General features: G+C 51.5%; 1 protein-coding gene across 1 annotated transcript; it reads right to left on the bottom strand.

Annotated features, from left to right (window-relative positions):
* Positions 1-7,861: 7,861 nt before the first annotated feature.
* LOC136116193 (olfactory receptor 14J1-like) lies at positions 7,862-17,947 on the bottom strand. The gene is made up of 2 exons (XM_071812870.1): positions 17,428-17,947; positions 7,862-7,980 (listed from the first exon to the last, which is right to left on the bottom strand). Exons 1-2 carry the CDS (start codon positions 17,945-17,947, stop codon positions 7,862-7,864), a joined length of 639 nt encoding a protein of 212 aa, XP_071668971.1.
* Between the last annotated feature and the right edge of the window lie 2,528 nt (positions 17,948-20,475).

Here is a 20,475-nt window from a genome sequence, read left to right on the forward strand (position 1 = left end):
GATGGAGCTTCTCTGCTCGGCTGGGCTGGAGTGAGACCGGGGAGGTGGGGAGAGCTGGGGAGAAGCTGGGCTGGGCTGGAAAGTGCCCCAGAGAGGGAAACACCAGTGAAAAGCTGAAGTGTGTGAGTGTGCAGGGTGGGAGCACCAAACTGGGAGGAAGGGCTGACACACCAGCTGTGCTGGCATCCAGCGAGACCTGGACAGGTTGGAGGACTGGACAGGGGAGAACCCAAGGAAGTTCTGCAAAGGCAAGTGTAGGGTCCTTCACCTCAGGAGGAATAACCGCAGGCACCACTACAGGTTAGGGGCAGACCTGGAAGGTAGCTCTGTGGAGAAGGACTTGGGAGTTCTGGTTGATAACAGGTTGACCATGAGTCAACAACGTGCTCTTGTGGCCAAGAAGGCCAATGGTACCTGGGGTGCATTGCCAAGAATGTGACCAGCAGGTCAAGGGAGGTGAATCCTCCCCCTCTGTTCTGCCCTGCCGAGGCCGCATCTGGAGGTATTAGGTCCAGTTCTGGGCTCCCCAGTTGAAGAAAGACAAGGAATTACTGGAAAAAGTGCAGTGGTGGATTGCAAAGATGACAACGGGTCTGGAGCATCTTTCTAATGAGGAGAGCCTGAGAGAGGGGGTTTGTTCAGCTGGAGAAGTTGAGAGGGGATCTTGTCGATGTTTATAAATATCTCAAGGGTGGGTGTCAAAAGGTTGGACCAGACTCCTTTCAGTGGCGCCCAATGATAGGATGAGGGGCAACAGGCACAAGCTGAAGGTTCCATCTGTGTATGAGGATAAACTTCTTTACTTGGAGGGTGACAGAGCCCTGAAACAGGGTGCCCGGAGCAGGTGTGGAGTCTCCTTCTCTGGAGACATTCAAACCCACCTGGACATGGTCCTGTGCGATCTTTTCTGGGTGAACCTGCTTTAGCAGGTGAGTTGGACTGGATGATCTCCAGAGGTCTCTTCAACCCAAACAAGGCTGTGATTCTGTGGGGCACAGAGCAGTGATTTTGCATGGCCAGGCCTGCTGGGAGCGACATGAAAGACCAGGAGAGCAGGGTCTGGTCTTTGCCCATGTTCCTGGACGCGCTGTGGCTGCTGTCCCAAGGCATTCATCACAGATCAGCCCATTGCAACCACCATTTTGATTATTGTCCTCTCACCATATCTGAGAGAGGTTGTTTGTCCCTCCGTGGAAGGACTCTGAATGACTAGGTCAGAAGTCTGAGTGTGCACAGCGGGCAGATTGGAGCATGCACACAGTGTTTGTCGGGGCAAATGAGCCCAAATGAGCACAAATGCCTCAGCTATCACTGTGGAGGACATGGAGGCCTGTGGGGTGGTGTTGAGAGTAACTTCCCCAAGAAACCATCTAAATGCCGCACTGGGATGTGCTTCCTCTGAGACGGAAAATATCAAAAATGACTTATCATAGAATCATAGAATAATTATGGTTGGAAGAGACACTCAAGATCATTGAGTCCATCCATAGCCTAAATCTGGCACTAAACCACGTCCCTAAGAGCCTCATCTATCTGTCTTTTAAACACCTTCAGGGATGGTGACTCCACAATCTCACTGGGCAGTCTGTTCCGTTGCTACAAAACCCTTTCCCTGAATAATTTATTCCTAATATCCAATCTAAACCTCTCCATGTGCAACTTGAGGCCATTTCCTCTTGCCTTATCACTTGCTACTTAGGAGAAGAGACCAACACCCACCATGATAAAACCTCCTTTCAGGCAGTTGTAGACAGCGACAAGGTCTCCCCTCAGCCTCCTTTTCTCAAGGCTGAACAGCCCCAGCTCCCTCATCCGCTCCTCATAAGACTGGTGCTCCAGACCCTTCACCAGCCTTGTCACCCTTCCCTGAACTCTCTCCAGCAACTCAATGTCTTCCTTGCCATGAGGGGCCTAAAATTGACCCCAGGATTCGGGGTGTGGCCTCACCAGTGCCGAGTATAAATGGATCATCACTTCTCTAGTCCTGCTGAAACTCGGATTGGATCAAGGCTTGAACACCTTGGTGTGACCCAGTTGGTGACAGGTTGGACTGCAGACTCCTGAGGTCCCTTCAACCTCAGTTCTCCTATGATCCCATTGTGATGTTGGGCTCTGTTTCTAACTGGAGCAGAGCAGACGATGATGGGGCAGGATCCACCTGTGCTGTAGGTGACCACCTAAACCAACATCTCAGCCAGGGAACCAGCCACCACCTCAGTGTGACTCGCTCTGGGCAAAGTGTGAGGAGTCCTGGGCAGGGAGGGTTCAGAGGCCATGGGGCGCTATGCAGGACACAAAATGATCTTGGCTTAATGCTTGTAGGGCCATCAGATGTCAGTTAATGTCAATGAAAATGAAAAAAGAAGAACTGAAGACAAAGATCCAAAGCAGAGGAAGGGGACGACATACATTTCTTTCCTTTTTCTGTTTTCTTTTGGGGGGTTCCTTTTCTTTGAGTAGGAAAGAGTTTTCCAGAACTGGGCATGGATTTAGGATGCAAATGTCTTCAGCTCCAGGGACACCAACACCTGGTGCCAGTGTGGATGCCCTGGGAACCCCTGCCCAGGCTCCACCTGCATTGCAAGGTGCTCTGGTCTCCCCAGGTACTGTGTGATAGATGCCAGTCCCAGGTCAGCACCTCAGGTACAGTGGGGCCCTAAAATGGCACTGGCTGTTCATGGTGACAAAACTGATGACTGATGTCTGCCTGGAAAGGTGCACTTCTTTGTTGTTGTTTTTTGGATTTGTGGGTTTTTTGTGGGTCTTTCTTTGTTTGTTTTCCTGTGTGTGTTTTTTGTGTTTGCTGTGGTTTTTTGTTTTTTTGGTGTGTGTTTTTTTGGTGTGATTTCTGGTCTTGTTTTGTTTTGTTTTGTTTTTTTTTTTTACTTATTAAAACAAACAAAGGAAAAAAGAAAAGCCACAAAAGTGAATTACCGGTAAGTGTACTAAGGATAGGAGAAGATACACTGGTCTTCCCCTGTACTTCTATTACCAACACTCTATTATTTCATCTCCCTCATCTTTCAGGAGTTTCCACCTCTCCTGATTAAATTTCCCTGTCAAAGGACAACTTTCCAGCAGACTGTCTGGAGCTTTGCCCTTCCCAGTGCTCTCAGGTTTCTCCTCCACTTGCTCTTTGGTCATTCAGTTCCTCTCAACTGTCTGGTTTCTGCTTTGAGCTTCAGGGAGTTACAAACTTGCCCCATTCTTCAGAGCTCTAATTAACATGGTGGGCAACACGTTCATTGTGTTTATTTCTATCCTTTCCTGTCTCTCTGTCTAGACCAGTTCTTGTGTGGATGTCCCTTGTGGATGGTGGACCTCACCAGATCCAGCTTACACACACAGCTGAGGAAAGTGTTTTACTGTTTATTAAACTGTGCAGTGTTTGCACAGGAGAGCAGGTGGAGCTGGTGCACAGGAGCTGCAGCATCTCCTGCAGAGCTGAGTGGAGAAGTCTGATGTGAGGAAAAGTGATGAAGGTCTCTGGTGGCCGATGAGGGAACCGGCAGACTGGGGGTGGGGGTGAGGAGCGAGGTTGTCCATACAGTGTCCAGCCCCAAGCGACTGTTCTGCCTGTCCAGATGTCTTCAGGAGACCCTTGGGATCAATGTCCAGTGTAGAATGCTGCTGTCACTTCTTCTATACACTGAAAAATGACAGAAAATACCCTTGAATGAAAAAACCTCCTTCATTAAATCTTCTTTGAAATCTTCATCACTAAGTGTCCCATTGAAACCTCTCCAGTTACTTCTACAAGTCTGGAACATTTGAAGAAAATTAGGGAAAGAAACATTGCTCGTTAGGGCTTTCTGTGTTTTAATGAGCCCCATGGCGTATTTGGTGCTGAGTCCATGAACCTCAGATACCAAGCACAGTGCAGCAGCTCTGATGCTGAGAAAACCCTTGGTTTGTTTGATGAAGGACAATGGCCAAGCCTTGACCCCATGTCCCTAGGAAGGGAGATCCTGTTCCTTACGTGTGCCTCAGGCTCTTTCTGGGTATGTGGGGAGTGCGATGCCCAGTGCAGGACAATGGTGTGACACTCCCTGGTGGTGCAAGGAGGCAATGGGGTGCCATGGCCATGACAACCATGTGTCTCCTCTTAGGCCTTGGGACACAAGCCAAAGCCAAGAGGATGAAGACCTTGGCTCTTGCAGGGACATCCAACCTTGCCAGTGCCCTTGGCCATGTCCGCCATGGTACTTCCTACACTGCCCCAGGCCTGTGGCTGTTTCCCCACAGGCTGCAGACACCCCATGCACTTCCCCACCTTGTTCTCACCCCAGTGTGTCCCCACCTGTGCTGCTGTCTCTCCATCCTCACCAGCTGTTCCTGGAAACACAACGTCATGGCTGATCCGGGGTCCTTCTGAATGACCACAGCACTGTGCTCAGAATGACATTTCTTTATCCTGAGCTCCAGTCTGCACCTCCAGAGCTGCAGTTTCTGATGGTTTTCCTTTCTCATGCAGTCTTCATCTACTAAAAAGAAAAAGTGCCATAATCTTGGAAAGTGATTTTCAACATTTCTGAAGCTACTACTACCTTTTCTTGTCATGATTTTACCACAGCCACCAACTAAGACCATGAGAGCTGCTCACATCCTGCTCCCAGTCCTCTAGTGGGATAAGAGAGTGAAATGAAAGGGAAGAGAGAAACCTGTGAGTTTATAAAAAAAATATAATAAGACAATGAAAATAATACACTGCTACTTCTAATATGCTTATACTAAAATACACATAAAGTAAAATACATGATACTCTGTGCAATCCCCCACATAACTCCAGCTGTGCTGAACAGGCAGCCCCAAATAAGAGAGAACCCTGGTCCTGAACAGCTGATCCCAGCAAGAGAAAGTAAAAGTGCAAAAGGCAGAGAGGCCCAAGGGCCAAATGAAAATCAGGAAAACACCATAAAACTGAACTAACACTGAACTCCCAATAGAATGGAACCTCCAAACAGAGTCAACCAAAGTAGCCGGCAAACCAAAACTAACTGGCTGGAAAGGGTATCTCCAGCTTTATACCGAGCATGACACTAATGGTAGAGAACAGCTCGTTGATTGACCCGGATGTCAATCAAGGTGCTGTCCTGTCTGTGACCCCTCTTGCCAGTTTGCATCTGCAGCTGGATGGCCAAAGAAGTCCTTGGTTTCCCTGACAACAGCCGAGATCTCAGTGAGTTCTGACATTCCTTTCATAGCAAATGGCAAACACTGCAAAGCTGCTGAAAGACAGAATTAACTCTATCCCAGGGAAGAAACGTCATTATCTCACTATTGTCATAGTAAATCTAAACAAAAGACTGTACTGGCTGTGAAGGACAGAGGTTCAAAATGCATGAAGGAAATTAACTCAATTTCAGTAAAACCAGCACGTTTTCTCAGCCTCCCCTTCACCAGGCTAAAGAAGTTTGGGTCTCTCAGCATCTCCACACACGACCCAGACTTTCTCTGACCACACAACAGCTCCTCCCTGTTCCTCCAAAATGGGGAACCTCACACTGGGACACACCGCTCCAGATGTGACCACACCAGTGCTGAGTCTCGATGGACAATAACTGCCCTTTTCTGGGTGGCCACGACCCTCCCAGTGCAGCCCAAAGTGCTCATGGGCATATTCCTGTTTAGCACCACTGAGAACTGGCTGAACATCCAGGTTCAGAGGGTTGTGAGCAGTGGCACAAAGCCCAGCAGGAGGTACAATGAGGAGCACTGAAGGACACCATATCCCTACCCAACATCTCCTCCCCACAGGTGTCTCTTGGGTCCCTGGAAACACCTCAGTGACAAGGGGGAGAGCACTGCCTGTAGGGGGTGGAGGAGATGGGGTCTGAAATGAGGGTCCCAGGGCAGTTTCTCCTGGTTGTTCATGCAGCAAGAAGCTGGGCTGGATATTTGGAGACAGGAACTCTTCCTAACGGCCTCCAATGGGTATGGGGATGGTCTAGAAGCAATCAAAGACCTTTACGTCCTTGTTGTAACAATATGTGGGGCCCAGAACTGCACACAGCACTCAAGGTGAGGCTGCACCAATGCTGAATACAGCAGCATAGGCACCTCTTTTGACCGCATGGCCATGCTGTGCTTCATGCACCCCAGGATGTGTTTTACCGTCTTGGCTGCTGGGGGTCAGTGTTGCCTCCTATTGATCCTGTGGCCAACCATCATGCCAGATCCCTTTCTGCAGGGCTGCTCTCCAGCCGCTCTCTCCCAATCTGCACTTGCGCTCAGTGTTACTCTATCCCAGGTGAACAATCCAACACTTGGACTTGTTCAATTTCATGCCAAGTGCTGGGTCCTGCACTTAGGTCACAACAACCCCATGCAACACTACAGGCTCGGGAAGAGCGGCTGGAAATCTGCCAAATGGAAAAGGCCCTGGGGGTGTTGATGGACAGTGACTGAACATGAGCCAGCATGTGCCCAGGTAGCCTAGAAGGCCACCAGCATCTCTGCATGCATCAAGAATAGTGTGGCCAGCAGGACCAGGCAAGTGATCATCCCTCTGTTCCTGGCACTGGTGAGGATGCACCTCAAATCCTGTGTTCGGTTTTGAGCCCCTCACTACAAGAAAGACCTTGAGGTGCTGGAATAAGTTCAGAGAAGGGCAACAAAGCTGGTGAGGGGTCTGGAGAACAAGTCAGATGTGGAGCAATTGAGGGAACTAGGGCTGTTTAGCCTGGAGAAAAGAAGGCTGAGGGGAGACCTTATTGCTATCTACAACTCCCTGAAAGGAGGCTGCAACATGGAAGTGTTGGTCTGTTCTCCCATGTGGCAAGTGGGAGAAGGAGAGGAAACAGCCTGAAGTGGCACCTGGGAAGGTTCAGTTTGGATATTAGGAAAAATTTCTTCTTGGAAGAGTTTGTGAGGCACTGGAACAGGTTGCCCAAGTAGTGGTTGAGTCACCATCCCTGGAGTTCTTTAAAATACATGTAGATGAGGTTCTTAGGAATATGGTTTAGTGCCAGAGTTGGGTTAATGGTTTTACACAGTGATCTTGAGGGTCTCCTTCAACCTAAATGATTCTATGATCTCACTGGGATGAGAAACATGGTGAGGCAGCTCACCCAGATGGAGTGCTGATATGGATGGATGGATGGATGGATGGATGGATGGATGGATGGATGGACTGGGACAGAGAAGAGGATCATCCTCCCTATCAACCCAAGGGCCGGGGCCAGCCATGGCATGATGGAAGCAAGGCCAGTTTCCCTTTGTCCCCTGCTCTTGTTTTCAAGAGATCCTTTACCCCCATTGCTGGCAGCCCTCCTGTGCCAGCCCCTCTCACCAGCACAAGACTCCTGGCCAGGAACTCTTCATGCTGCTCCTGCTACTGCAGTGACAGAGCAGCCTGCCCTGAGCTGGGAATGCAGAAATAGGTTTCTGTGGGTCATTTATTCCCCTGTTGAAGCACAGAGCACGGGGATCAGGCTGTGGTGCCTGAAAACCACAGTGAGACAGTCCAAGGCAGATCACTGAAGGTCCTTCACCATCTCCAGGAACACTGGGCACCCACAGATGGACAATCAAACCAGAACCGTGACATCGCATGTTGCCCCATGTCCTCCCCTGAGCCCATGAAAAACACAAGTACAGCAGCATGGCCTTGAGGGGGAAATTTATTCAGGATGACCAGAGCTTCAGAAGAGGAGCCCAAGCTCCAAATACTGAAACTGAGGAAATCCCCTTCTAAGGAGTGTTTCAAAAATCTGGTCCAAATTTCAGAGACAGAGTGATTTCAAAATGGGTCTGTCCTGTTGAAACACCCTGTATAAAAGAGATGTGACATAGGACACCAGCTGTACCAGGGTCCCAGAAACAGGTAGACAGGCCTCTGAGTTGTGGCTCCGGAGAAGTTTCATGGACGAAGAACTTCCTTGACAAACATGGTTATCACAGATAAAATGCTCAATGCACAGAAGGTTCCTGAGATGAACTGGAAATCAGTTCTGAAGAGACACAGGTAACTTATTGTTGCTGACAGAAAAAAGAATGAATCGGCTTCTTCAGTGCTACTTTCAGCTCCTGATTCCTCATGCTGTAGATGAGGGGGTTCACTGCTGGAGGCACCACCGAGTACAGAACAGACACCACCAGATCCAGGGATGGGGAAGAGATGGAGGGGGGCTTCAGGTTGGCAAACACGCCAGTGCTGACAAACAGGGAGATCACGGCCAGGTGAGGGAGGCAGGTGGAAAAGGCTTTGTGCCGTCCCTGCTCAGAGGGGATCCTCAGCACGGCCCTGAAGATCTGCACATAGGACACCACAATGAAAACAAAACACCCAAATATTAAACAGACACTAACCACAATAAGCCCAGCTTCCCTGAGGTAGGAGTGTGAGCAGGAGAGCTTGAGGATCTGGGGAACTTCACAGAAGAACTGGTCCAGGGCATTGCCCTTGCACAGTGGCAGTGAAAATGTATTGGCCGTGTGCAGCAGAGCATTGAGAAACCCAGTGGCCCAGGCAGCTGCTGCCATGTGGACACAAGCTCTGCTGCCCAGGAGGGTCCCGTAGTGCAGGGGTTTGCAGATGGCAACATAGCGGTCGTACGACATGACTGTGAGAAGACAATACTCTCCTGAAACAAAAAAGACAAACAGAAAGACTTGGGTAACACATCCCAAGTATGAGATGTTCCTGGTGTCCCAGAGGGAACTGGCCATGGATCTGGGGACAGTGATGGAGATGGAGCCCAGGTCGAGGAGGGAGAGGTTGAGCAGGAAGAAGTACATGGGGGTGTGGAGGTGCTGGTCCCAGGCTATGGTGGTGATGATGAGGCCGTTGCCCAGGAGGGCAGCCAGGTAGATGCCCAGGAAGAGCCAGAAGTGCAAGAGCTGCAGCTCCCGTGTGTCTGTGAACGCCAGGAGGAGGAACTGGGTGATGGAGCTGCTGTTGGACATTTGCTGCCTGTGAGCATGAGGACCTGTGCAAGGAGCAAAAGACAGTGATGGTTTAGATGAGACTTTTCTGGGAAAAAACAAAGCCATTTCCAAACACCCTCCCAGAAAGAGACACTTCTGTTTTTCAGGAGAACGTCCTGGCTGAAGCCCTCGTCGGTGCTTGATGAGTGTGCAATGAAGAGCAGGGTCTCTGCCCAGGGGCTCTTGAGGAGTCAGACTGACCCTGTGTGATTGGGTGGGCAGGGGCCAGTCCTGGGGTTCAGCTGTGTCAGATGGAACCGCTCCTGGTGCAGAAGGGAGTGTCAGCATCTGTACCTCCAGGTCTGAGAAACTGAGTTGGAGAGCTTTGGTGTTTCTCCTTCTGCCCTCCAACCCTGGGGAGCGTTCTTGGGTGTCATAAAGCCTCAGCATTTCTGGTGCACTCAGGGAGAACAGAGTGAGTCCTGCGAGACCAGAGGATGCCTGTGGGTCAGTGCAGAGTGAGGGCAGCTGCTCTGTCCCTCTGTCCTGCTCCAGCTGCCCTGGGCTGGCACCTTTCTGAGATGGAGCCGGATCACACTCCCATGTTACCCTGAAAAGCCACCAGGCACTGCTGAGAACAGAGGGATCCATCTCACACCATGACATGTCTCACCGTTTCCTAAGGTCTCAGCACCCCACATTTAGTCCAGGACACGCACGACTTCTTTTCACAAAGCAAACAGCATTTTCTCTGTTGCTTCGTTTCTGTGCTTCTACATGGGGATTCAGATAACACACAAATTCTGTAGGACAGGTTGGCATGTGACTCTGCAGCTGAAACTGCCATCCCCAGAGAGCCTGACAGCAAGAACAAGATCCCAACAGCAGTGACCCAGAGCAGGGGAGCAAGAAGGACAATACGGTGAGGGTGGGTGTGAGAGAGGCCAGGGCAGAGGCAGCCGGGCACTCAGACAGCGTCACCCTTCCCCAGCTGTGCAGCCACCTCCCAGACACCAACATTGCCGGGCAGCTGCTCTCAGCCCCTGTGCTCTGCAGAGGAACTGGAGCTCTGGCTGCACAGGAGCTGCTTCATGCCTTGGAGTCCCCGGTCCTGAGGGCAGAGGCTTTGCTGGGTGGGACAGGAGGCCAGGGGGCTGCTCACAGGAGGGATCTGCACTGCAGGGGATCACGGAGACTTTCCTGTGTTCTCCCTCCCATAACAATTCGAGGTTCAGTTTCCTCTCATTTCTGATCATTTCCCTGCTGCCTGGAGATTCTCCCCCTGGGAGGTGTTTCCCTGTCCATGTCTCTTCCCTGTCAGTGCTCACAGACCCCATCCCACCCTCTGTGCCCTCCCCCTGGCCCTACAGATCCTGCCTGTTCACAGGGCACTGCCTGGGGACATCTTCCTGTTTGCAGGTTGGAAAACAGGACAGGTCAGATTGAGGCTGAGGGGTCCAGCCAGGTGATGCAGGTGCTGTGCACAGGCAGAGGGGTGGTGAAGGGATGTTATGAGCCTTCTGGCAGATGTACTGATCACTCAGAATTGCAGTTCAGGAGTCTCAGTGACTTGTTTAAGCATGAGAGCTCATTTTCATTTTATCCTTTCCTGCACCCCTTGGGAGAGGAAACTGAAAAGGCAGGCTCAGGAAAGCTCCTTATCTGTCTGGTAATCCTTGCATTGATCTTCTCCTTGAGGCATCCCCCTGGAAAAATCCTGGGGGTGATCTGGAGCTGTGAGCAGCCCTGACCCACACAGCACCCTCTCCACAGCAGAAGCATCTTTTCTGCCCTAATAGGGTTTTATCCTTCCACTCACATCTTCTCCCATCCTTGTTGTTATTATCTCCCCGGGCAGGCTGAGCGCTGACCCTGGCACACGGCAGAGTCCCTGCCCCGGCACAGCCCTAGGGGCAGGGACCCTGCTCTGCAGGACAGCTCTGGGCCCCCCGGGAGCTCCCCCTGCAGTCACCCTCTGGAGAAGCTGCAGTCATGCCCTTTCCCATTGATGGTGCAGCAGGGAAGCCCTGCTCTGGACAATTTTCTTCTCCTCTACGTGAGAAATACTGTGTGAGAGACCTGACAGATCCGGTAATACAGGATGTGCCACCTTTAGGAGATACCACCAGGAAATGCAGCTGCATTGTCCTACAGCCAAAGACTTACTGTGTTAAGACTGTGAAGATTTGTCTCTCAATGAGCCCTCAGCAACCTACAACCCTACATTGCTTTTTCCCTCTCTCTGCCTGGCTCCTGTGCCCTCGGTGCTGCAGGCAGAGCCCTCAGCCCTGCTGCGCTGTGCAGAGGAGCTGCTCCTGGGCAGACCTGTCTCTCTGCAGTGCTGCCGCTTGCCAGGAGCTCCCTTGGTCCCAGCTTAGCAACAGAGGAGCATCCCATGATGTCCCTTTCTCTGTCCTCTCTGGGCTCCCTCCCGGTGCCCCTGGAGCTCTGGGGGAACCTGCTGTGAAATGGGCTCAAGTCAGCACTGATTTCCTTGTCTCAGCTAAGGAGAGACACTTTTTTTCCCGCAGAATCATTTCTCTCATTCGAAAAATTTTACGGTCCAGGAATCAGCTTTTCACTGTCCCGTCTTTGGACATGACGACCAGACAGGGGCACAAAATGATCTAATTTGCCTTTTCTGAGGGAGGGGATTCTACCCCCATTCCATGTCTGCAGTCCTCAGCTACCCCCACACACAACACAAACCCACAGGAGATGGATTCCTCTGGCCTCAGTTCAGGTGCACACGCAATAGACACTGACATGTGAGCTCCTTGTTTCAGCTCCCGTGCTAATGAATGGAGGCAGAGGTCAAGACTGATGTGCTGAGATGCAAAGACGAGGTGACATGTGAAGTGCCAGAGGTGATGCACAATACCTGGAGCTGGCTGCAAGCTGAGTGGAGCAATGCGGAGAGGAGAGGCAGCATCTGGGGGCAACTTCTTGTAGGCCGGTGGGGAATCCCTTTGGCCAATAGAACTGACATCAGATAGCCACTTTTAGGATGAAAGAATCTTTATTTCTTATGTTTGGGGCAGCCTATGCCGGCATTTATTTGATGAGTGGAGTCTGGAACCACAGACAGAGCTAAGTTTCTCTCCGTCTTTTCCATCAGCTGGGTTGACTCCAGCTCCTTTGACTGTAATGGCAGAAGTGTCATGAACATCCCCACATTGTCTGATCATACTCGGGGAAGTTGTTCCTTCTATTGGCAATTACAGACCTGCAGTGTTACGTGAGGTGCCAAGGCTCTCGCACACCCCTCCTGCATTGGGCAGGGACAGCGATGGTCCTGTACGGGACAGCCATCCCCGTTCACACTGATGTGTGACCGACACCCCGGACAGCACTGCAGACAGACTCGGTGTCTTTGTGAAACAAACTGGTTGCCACCACGGGAGTGTGGCATGTCCGTCATTTCTCTATCTAGTACATGTAAGGCAGTCCATGAATAGGAAGCAAACTACACTGGAGTCTCCACGTATGCGTCTACGCTGTAAAACTTCTGTTTTTTCTCTCCACCACCCTTCACTCACCCCCTTGACGATACAGCTGAGGAACGGACCAACACTTTTCACAGTGGGTCTGTCAGCAGCACCTTGTCAGTCATGGAGATCACCTTCATGTCCATCAAGGCCCTCTGGGGCAGCAGAGACACCACTGCCAGGTCTGCACTTCCCAGCCCTGTTTCCCTCTGACCGTGGGGACAGCAGGGTTTGCCCACGCTCTTGACATTCAGTTTCAGCTTTATGTTTTTCTCTACCAGTCACTCTGTCTCTTCTATGAAGGAAACTTTTGCACACATGGGGACTTGGATTAGAAACACCAAATCATAGAATCATTTTGGTTGGAAGAGACAATCAAGATCTTTGAATCCAACCATAACCCAACTGTAGCATTAAACCATGTCCCTGAGAACCTCATCTAAAAGTCTTTTAAACCCCCCCAGGGGTGGTGACTCCACCACTGCCCTGGGCAGCCTGTTCCACTGCCTCACAACCCTTCCCATGAAGAAATGTTTCCTAATGTCTGACCTGAACCTTCCCCGGCACAACTTAAGGCCATTTTATCTCATCATATCACTTGATATATGGGAGAAGAAACCAAGAGCCTCTATGCTACAATTTGCTTTCAGAGAGCTGTGCAGAGTGAGAAGGTCTCCCCTCAGCCTTCTTTTGTCCAACTAAACTGCTTCAGCTCCCTCCACTGCTCCTCATCAGATTTGCACCCCAGACCCTTCACCAGCTCTGATCCCTTCTCTGAACTCACTCCAGCACCTCATGGTCTTTCTTATAGTGAAGGGCCCAAAACTGAACCCAGGATTCAAGGTTCGGGCTCACCAGTGCCCAGTACAGGGGGCGATCACTTCCTTGGTCCCGCTGGTCACACTATTCCTGATACAAGCCAGGACGCTGGTGGCTTTTTTGGCCACCTGGGCACACACTGTCTCATGTTCAGCCACTGCCCATCAACAGCCCCAGATCTTTTCCACCAAGCAGCTTTCCATCCACTCTTCCATGATCCTGTAGCGTTTATGGGGTTGTTATGACGCAAGTGCAGAACCCAGCACTTGTTCTTGTTAAATCTCATGAAATTGGCCTCAGCCCATTGATCCAGCCAGTCCAGATCCCTTTGTAGAGCCTTCCTACCTGCCAGCAAATCAACACTCCCACCCAGTTTGGTGTCATCTGCAAACTTATTGAGGGTGCACTTGATCTCCTCATCCAGATCGCGAATAAAGAGATTGAATAGAACTGGCCTCAATACTGAGCCCTGGGGACACCACTCATGACCGGTCCCTAAATGGATTTGGCTCTGTCCACCACAGCTCCAGCCAGTTCTTTACCCATCGTAGATACACCCATCCAGGCAATGAGCTGCAGCTTCTCCAGGAGATGCTGTGGGATAGGGTGTCAAAGGCCTTGCTGAAGTCTAAGGACACAGCATCCACAGCCTTTCCCTTGTCTACTTGATCACCTTGTCATAGAAGGGGATCAGGTTGGTCAAACAGGACCTGCCTTTCATAAACCCGTGTTGACTGGGCCTGATCATATGGTTCTCTTATATGAATCCTGTGATATCACTTGAGGTCATCTACTCCACAACCTTGCCCAGCACCAAAGGCAGACTGACGGGTCTGTAGTTCACCAGGTCGCCCTTCCAGCTCTTCCTGTAGATGGGTGTCATCATGGCCAACATCCAGTCAACCGGGACCTCCCCAGTTAGCCAGGATTGCTGGTAGATAATGGAAAGTGGCTCAGTGATCACCTGTGCCAGCTCCCTCAGCACCCTTGGGTGTATCCCGTCTGGCCCCATAGAGTCATGGGTGTCCAAGTGGTGCAGCAGGTCACCAACCATTTCTCTTTGGATGATTTGGGTTTCATTCTGCTCCCCATCCCTGTCTTCTGGCTCAGGGGGATGGGGACCTGGAGCACAACTGTTCTGACTGTTAAAGACAGAACAAAGACAAAGAAGGCTTTTAGTACCTCAGCCTTTCCCTCATCTTCTCTCACTATGTTTCCTTCTGTATTCACCAGGGGATGGAGATTCTCCTTGGCCCTCCTCTTGTTGCTGATATATTGATAGAAATTGTGGGAGATTTGAGGGATTTCCTTGAAGTTAATGGACATTGTATGGAACTGAAGTGAATAGGCATCTGAGGCCTTTGTATCCAGCAAGAGAGCAAGAGTCGAGCCTTGAGCAAGTGAAGAAGAGTCAGCAAGTCAGCAATTTAGTAGATACTTTTTGCTTAGCACTAGAGCTCGTGCAGATTTGTAAAATCCAATTATTTGTTAGTTTTCGGCGCGTGAACAGTAGCTATTGACCAATTGCAAGCAGCCTTTAGATGTGTGGGTGGCACACGGACAGGTCAAAAAGATACTTAAGGAGAAATGTAACAATAAACGGCTTTGCTTGAATTCACATTGGATTGCGTGGAGTCCGTGACTGTCGCCCTCCCATGTAATTAGTCCTGACACTGTATCCACAGCAGTGTGTACATATTGCCACCCCTTAGATGCGTTAGAGGTGTGATAAAAATCAACCTGACAGGTATGCAAGGCCCACTGACCCCATTTTATCTTTTCCCATGGCCTACATAATGCCTTTAATTGTACCTGAGTACAAGTAGCACAAAGATCCATGCATGTTTTACAAGTCTAAAATAGCAAAGGGGTTTGATTGTGAGCCACGTTCCCTGCACCTCTGGAGATCATCCGGTCCAACTCACCTGCCAAAGCAGGTTCACCCAGAGTAGATCGCACAGGACCATGTCCAGGTGGGTTTGAATGTCTCCAGAGAAGGAGACTCCACATCTGCTCCGGGCACTCTGTTTCAGGGTTCTGTCACCCTCCAAGTAAAGAAGTTTATCCTCATATACAGATGGAACCTTCAGCTTGTGCCTGTTGCCCCTCATCCTATCATTGAGCGCCACTGAAAGGAGTCTGGTCCAACCTTTTGACACCCACCCTTGAGATATTTATAAACATCGATAAGATCCCCTCTCAACTTCTCCAGCTGAACAAACCCCCTCTCTCAGGCTCTCCTCATTAGAAAGATGCTCCAGACCCGTTGTCATCTTTGCAATCCACCACTGCACTTTTTCCAGTAATTCCTTGTCTTTCTTCAACTGGGAAGCCCAGAACTGGACCTAGTACCTCCAGATGCGGCCTCGGCAGGGCAGAACAGAGGGGGAGGATTCACCTCCCTTGACCTGCTGGTCACATTCTTGGCAATGCACCCCAGGTACCATTGGCCTTCTTGGCCACAAGAGCACGTTGTTGACTCATGGTCAACCTGTTATCAACCAGAACTCCCAAGTCCTTCTCCACAGAGCTACCTTCCAGGTCTGCCCCTAACCTGTAGTGGTGCCTGCGGTTATTCCTCCTGAGGTGAAGGACCCTACACTTGCCTTTGCAGAACTTCCTTGGGTTCTCCCCTGTCCAGTCCTCCAACCTGTCCAGGTCTCGCTGGATGCCAGCACAGCTGGTGTGTCAGCCCTTCCTCCCAGTTTGGTGCTCCCACCCTGCACACTCACACACTTCAGCTTTTCACTGGTGTTTCCCTCTCTGGGGCACTTTCCAGCCCAGCCCAGCTTCTCCCCAGCTCTCCCCACCTCCCCGGTCTCACTCCAGCCCAGCCGAGCAGAGAAGCTCCATCTGGACAGGACCTGTAGAATGAAATGGAGGAAACAGAGGTCAGTGACAGTGTCTCTCTGGCTGCCATGCTCAGGCTATCCCGATGACAGGAAGCCTTCAGCTCCCTGTGCCAGCCCTGCTCCCCAGGACAGCACCAAGTCCTGACCCCGGGGCTCTTCAGGCAGCTCTTTCTGCCCCAGGGACAGGGCAGCCTGACCCAAGTTGTCACCCACAGGCAAAGGGTTTCTCTTTCCATGTCTGCACACAAACACTGCTCTGCTCTTCTCCTGGGAGGTCCCATCTCCCCGCAGAGCCTTTGCCCAAGGAGAGCACATCCGCTCTGGCCTGGCTGCCATTCCTGCACCCTCTCCCCATGCTCCCCACAGCCCTGAACTGGGGGTTTTGCTCTGTAGATCAAGTGGGCTGTGGTGCCCGGGCTGTGGTGACTCTGCGAGGCCATACTGGTCAGGCTGGGAGGCAGCCCCAGCTGATGGTGGTCACTGCCACTGATCACCTCCCACACAAGCTCTTGGGAGGTCATGGAGGGTGCTCAGAGGGACCCTGCCTTATCCACCATGTGTGTGGGTGCTGGCCACCAACAAGCAACACCTGAACAACCAGCTCGAAGTCTCTTCTAAGCCGCACTGGGACCCTGATCTCCTCACACTGAGCCTACAGAGAAACAAACCAAACAGAGAGCCTCTTCAGCATCTGTTACTAGGGAATGTTCTTCAAGGAACTTGGGAAGAAGACCTAACCCTTCAAGCACTGTGCTAAGGAGATGCCCTTGCTGATGGAGTTGCTGTTCTGAGGCCGGCTCTGTCACACAAGCGCCCACTGACTGTCCTGGTCACAGGACTGACACACAGTACGACTGTGACAAAGCCTGGGGAGCGCTCAGGCCTTACACCAGCACAAGGGCTGAGAAGGAGAGCGGGGAAGTGCAAAGAGAACGACTCTAGAAAGAAGAAGGCTGGTCCTGCCTGGCAGAGCTGCTCTGCTGGGACTGTTTTCTCCATCTTCTCACACAGACATCTTGTATTGAGCTTCACAAAGGTCTCAGAGGAAGGATCTCAGACAAACAATTCATGGAAGGGTCATTTATTTTCTTTAAATACACAGAGAGCACGACTTCTCATTTGCAAGGTCTTTGACTTGATCTATAAAGGTGGACAGAGATGTGGGATGAATAATAACATTTCTTTGTTAGCAATATTATCAGAGTTAAAAAAGCAAACCCAAACAAGTCTTTCCCCAACTCCAAAAAATCATCTACAACTACAAAATATAAAAAAGACAGGTTAGACCTGTCATGAGTCGTGTCATGAGTGATATGCAGAACATGGAAAGTTTAACGCCTTTGAAAAGCATCCAGCCATCAGTTTCCTCAGGGCATCCTTGAGCTCTTGGTTCCTCATACTGTAGATGAGGGGGTTCACGGCTGGAGGCACCACCGAGTACAGAACAGACACCACCAGATCCAGTGAAGGGGAAGAGATGGAGGAGGGTTTCAGGTAGGCAAACATGACAGTGCTGACAAACAGGGAGACCACGGCCAGGTGAGGGAGGCAGGTGGAAAAGGCTTTGTGCCGTCCCTGCTCAGAGGGGATCCTCAGCACAGCCCTGAAGATCTGCATATAGGACAGCACAATGAACACAAAACATACAAATGCTACTAATACACTAACCACAATAAGCCCCAGTTCCCTGAGGTAGGAGTGTGAGCAGGAGAGCTTGAGGATCTGGGGGATTTCACAGAAGAACTGGTCCAGGGCATTGCCCTTGCACAGGGGCAGTGAAAATGTATTGGCCGTGTGCAGCAGAGCGTGGAGAAACCCAGTGGCCCAGGCAGCTGCTGCCATGTGGACACAAGCTCTGCTGCCCAGGAGGGTCCCGTAGTGCAGGGGTTTGCAGATGGCAACATAGCGGTCGTAGGACATGACTGTGAGAATATAAAATTCTGCTGAAATGAAAAACAAAAACAGACAGAGTTGGGTAGCACATCCTGTGTAGGAGATGGCCCTGGTGTCCCAGGTGGAACTGGCCATGGACTTTGGGACAATGATGGAGATGGTGCCTAGGTTGAGAAGGGAAAGGTTGAGGAGGAAGAAGTACATGGGGGTGTGGAGATGCTGGTCCCAGGCTATGGTGGTGATGATGAGGCCGTTGCCCAGGAGGGCAGCCAGGTAGATGCCCAGGAAGAGCCAGAAGTGCAAGAGCTGCAGCTCCCGTGTGTCTGTGAACGCCAGAAGGAGGAACTGGGTGATGGAGCTGCGGTTGGACATTTGCTGCCTGTGAGCATGAGGACCTGTGCAAGGAGGAAAAGACAGTGACAATTTAGGGGAGACTTCTATGAGGAAAATAAACGTGCTGTTTCTCATGGAAAACCCCCTCCCTGATGGAGGGATGTTTCAGCGAATTCTGTTTTTACTATCTGAAAAAAAACAGTTCATCACAGCTTAAACTGCAGCTTGGACATCTAGGTTCCATGAACACAGCTCTGGGTCAGGACCCCCTGAGCTGGCGTCAGAAGAAAAACTGATCCACACTCCCACCCCAACCCCAGAGAGCAAGAGCTCCAGGGACAGGTGGAGAAACAGGGAAGAACACTGCAGTGCTACCAGAAAATAAAGCAAGGACGGAAAGGCATGCTGTGGAACCTTCTCCTTAACCAGCTGTGCTGCTGCCACTCACTTAATGACACTGTAGAGCAAGTACTTTTAGCACCTTTTTTGTGTACCAGGTTCCAGGAATCCTTCACCTGGAGGTCCAGCTGCTGAGGCGGAGACTCAGGACCTGGACCCCATGGCTTTGGGGCAGAGGCTCTGCTGGGGAGGAGAGGAGACCAGGGGTTGCACCGGGAAATGTGTCTGCACTGCAGGGGATGGCAAGGGGGTCCTGAATACCCTCCCCAGCATTTCTGGTCCATCTCCCTCTCCCTGCCCATGGCTGTGCTGCCTGCAGCTGTGTCTCTGTCCCTGGGTCTGCTCCCTGTCAGTGTCACAGACCCTGTCCCACCCGCTGTGTGCTCAGCTCTGTCCTGCTCACACCTCCTGGCACTGCCCAGGGGCAGCTCTGTGTGTGCAGGGGCTCAGGAGCAGCTCAGACAAGTCCTAACGAGTACTGGGGTCTCAGTGTCTTCTCCAAAGAGAGAAATAAATCCCCATCTCCCACTGCACACCCAGACAACCAAGACCAGAAAACTGAAAGCACAGACTCCTTCCCTTGCAGCTGTTGCTGTCTTGATGTTGTTGTTCAGAAGGACCCTCTGCCATGTCTGTGGGGTTGATCTGGAGCTCTGAGCAGCCCTGACCCACACAGCACCCTTCAACTCCACAAGCTCCCTGCCTGCCCTGCCGGGGGTCGCTCCTTCCCCCCACAGCTGCTGCCATGGGATCTCCCCGGGCAGGCTGAGCGCTGACCCTGGCAGGCGGCAGAGTCCCTGCCCCGGCACAGCCCTGGGGTGCAGGGACCCTGCTCTGCAGGACAGCCCTGGGCACCCCTGGGTGAACAACTTGCTCTCAGATTTTCGAAGTTGCTGAAAAAGATCCCTGTCCTTACTTATCCCACCAGTTGTGCCTGTGCCAGTTTTAGGAGATGGCTCCAGGAGCTACAGCTGCATTGCCCTGCACCCAGAGACTTACCATGGCAAGGGCTGCAAAGGTTTCTCCTCCAGTGAGCTCTCAGTCATCCTCCCAACCCTGACCACCTTTAATCTCTCTCTGCCTTGCTCGTCTCCCTGAGATCCCCAGGCAGAGCCCTCAGCCCTGCTGCGCTGTGCAGAGGAGCTGCTCCTGGGCAGAGCTGTCTCTCTGCAGCGCTGCCGCTTGCCAGGAGCTCCCTCTGTCCCAGGAGCCCAGCCCAGCTCAGCAGCAGAGGAGCAGCCCAAGGTGCTTTAATGACTCCTCTGGTGGGTTTGGTGCTGAGTCCATGGACATCAGGCCCTAAGGGGACGAAGAAGAAACTTCTCAAAAAATCAAAGTCAGATACAAACTCCAAAGTTTCTTGTAATGTTAATGGGTCCCACTGAGGGACACGATTGAGCAACTGTCCCCAGGGTCTGGTTACAGCAGAAAACTGGAGGCAATGATGACAGGTCAGGAAAAGCAAAGTAACTGTGTCTCTGAAGCTGAGTAAACCTGGATGTGTTTCATTAACCAAAGGGCCAAGCTCTGACCCCCAGCCCTGGGAAGGCAGATCCTGTCCGTCCCAAGTTTCCCAGGGCCCTTCCTGGACAGTGTGATGTGGGGCTGTGCAAGGCCAAGGGCAGGACTATGGTCCCACACCTCCCAGGTTCCTGGCTGGGGACAAGGAGGGTTTTCGAGCTCATTGACAACGTCTTCCTGACACGGGTGACTGAGGAGTCAGTGAGGTGAGGTGCCCTGTGGGACTTCAAACTTACAAACCACAAAGAGTTGGTCAGGATGGAACAGCCAGGGATGGGAAAGTGGAGCTGAGGCTCCTGGGA

The sequence above is a fragment of the Patagioenas fasciata genome, chromosome 10, assembly GCF_037038585.1.
Source record: "Patagioenas fasciata isolate bPatFas1 chromosome 10, bPatFas1.hap1, whole genome shotgun sequence".
NCBI classification, from domain to species: Eukaryota; Metazoa; Chordata; class Aves; order Columbiformes; family Columbidae; genus Patagioenas; species Patagioenas fasciata.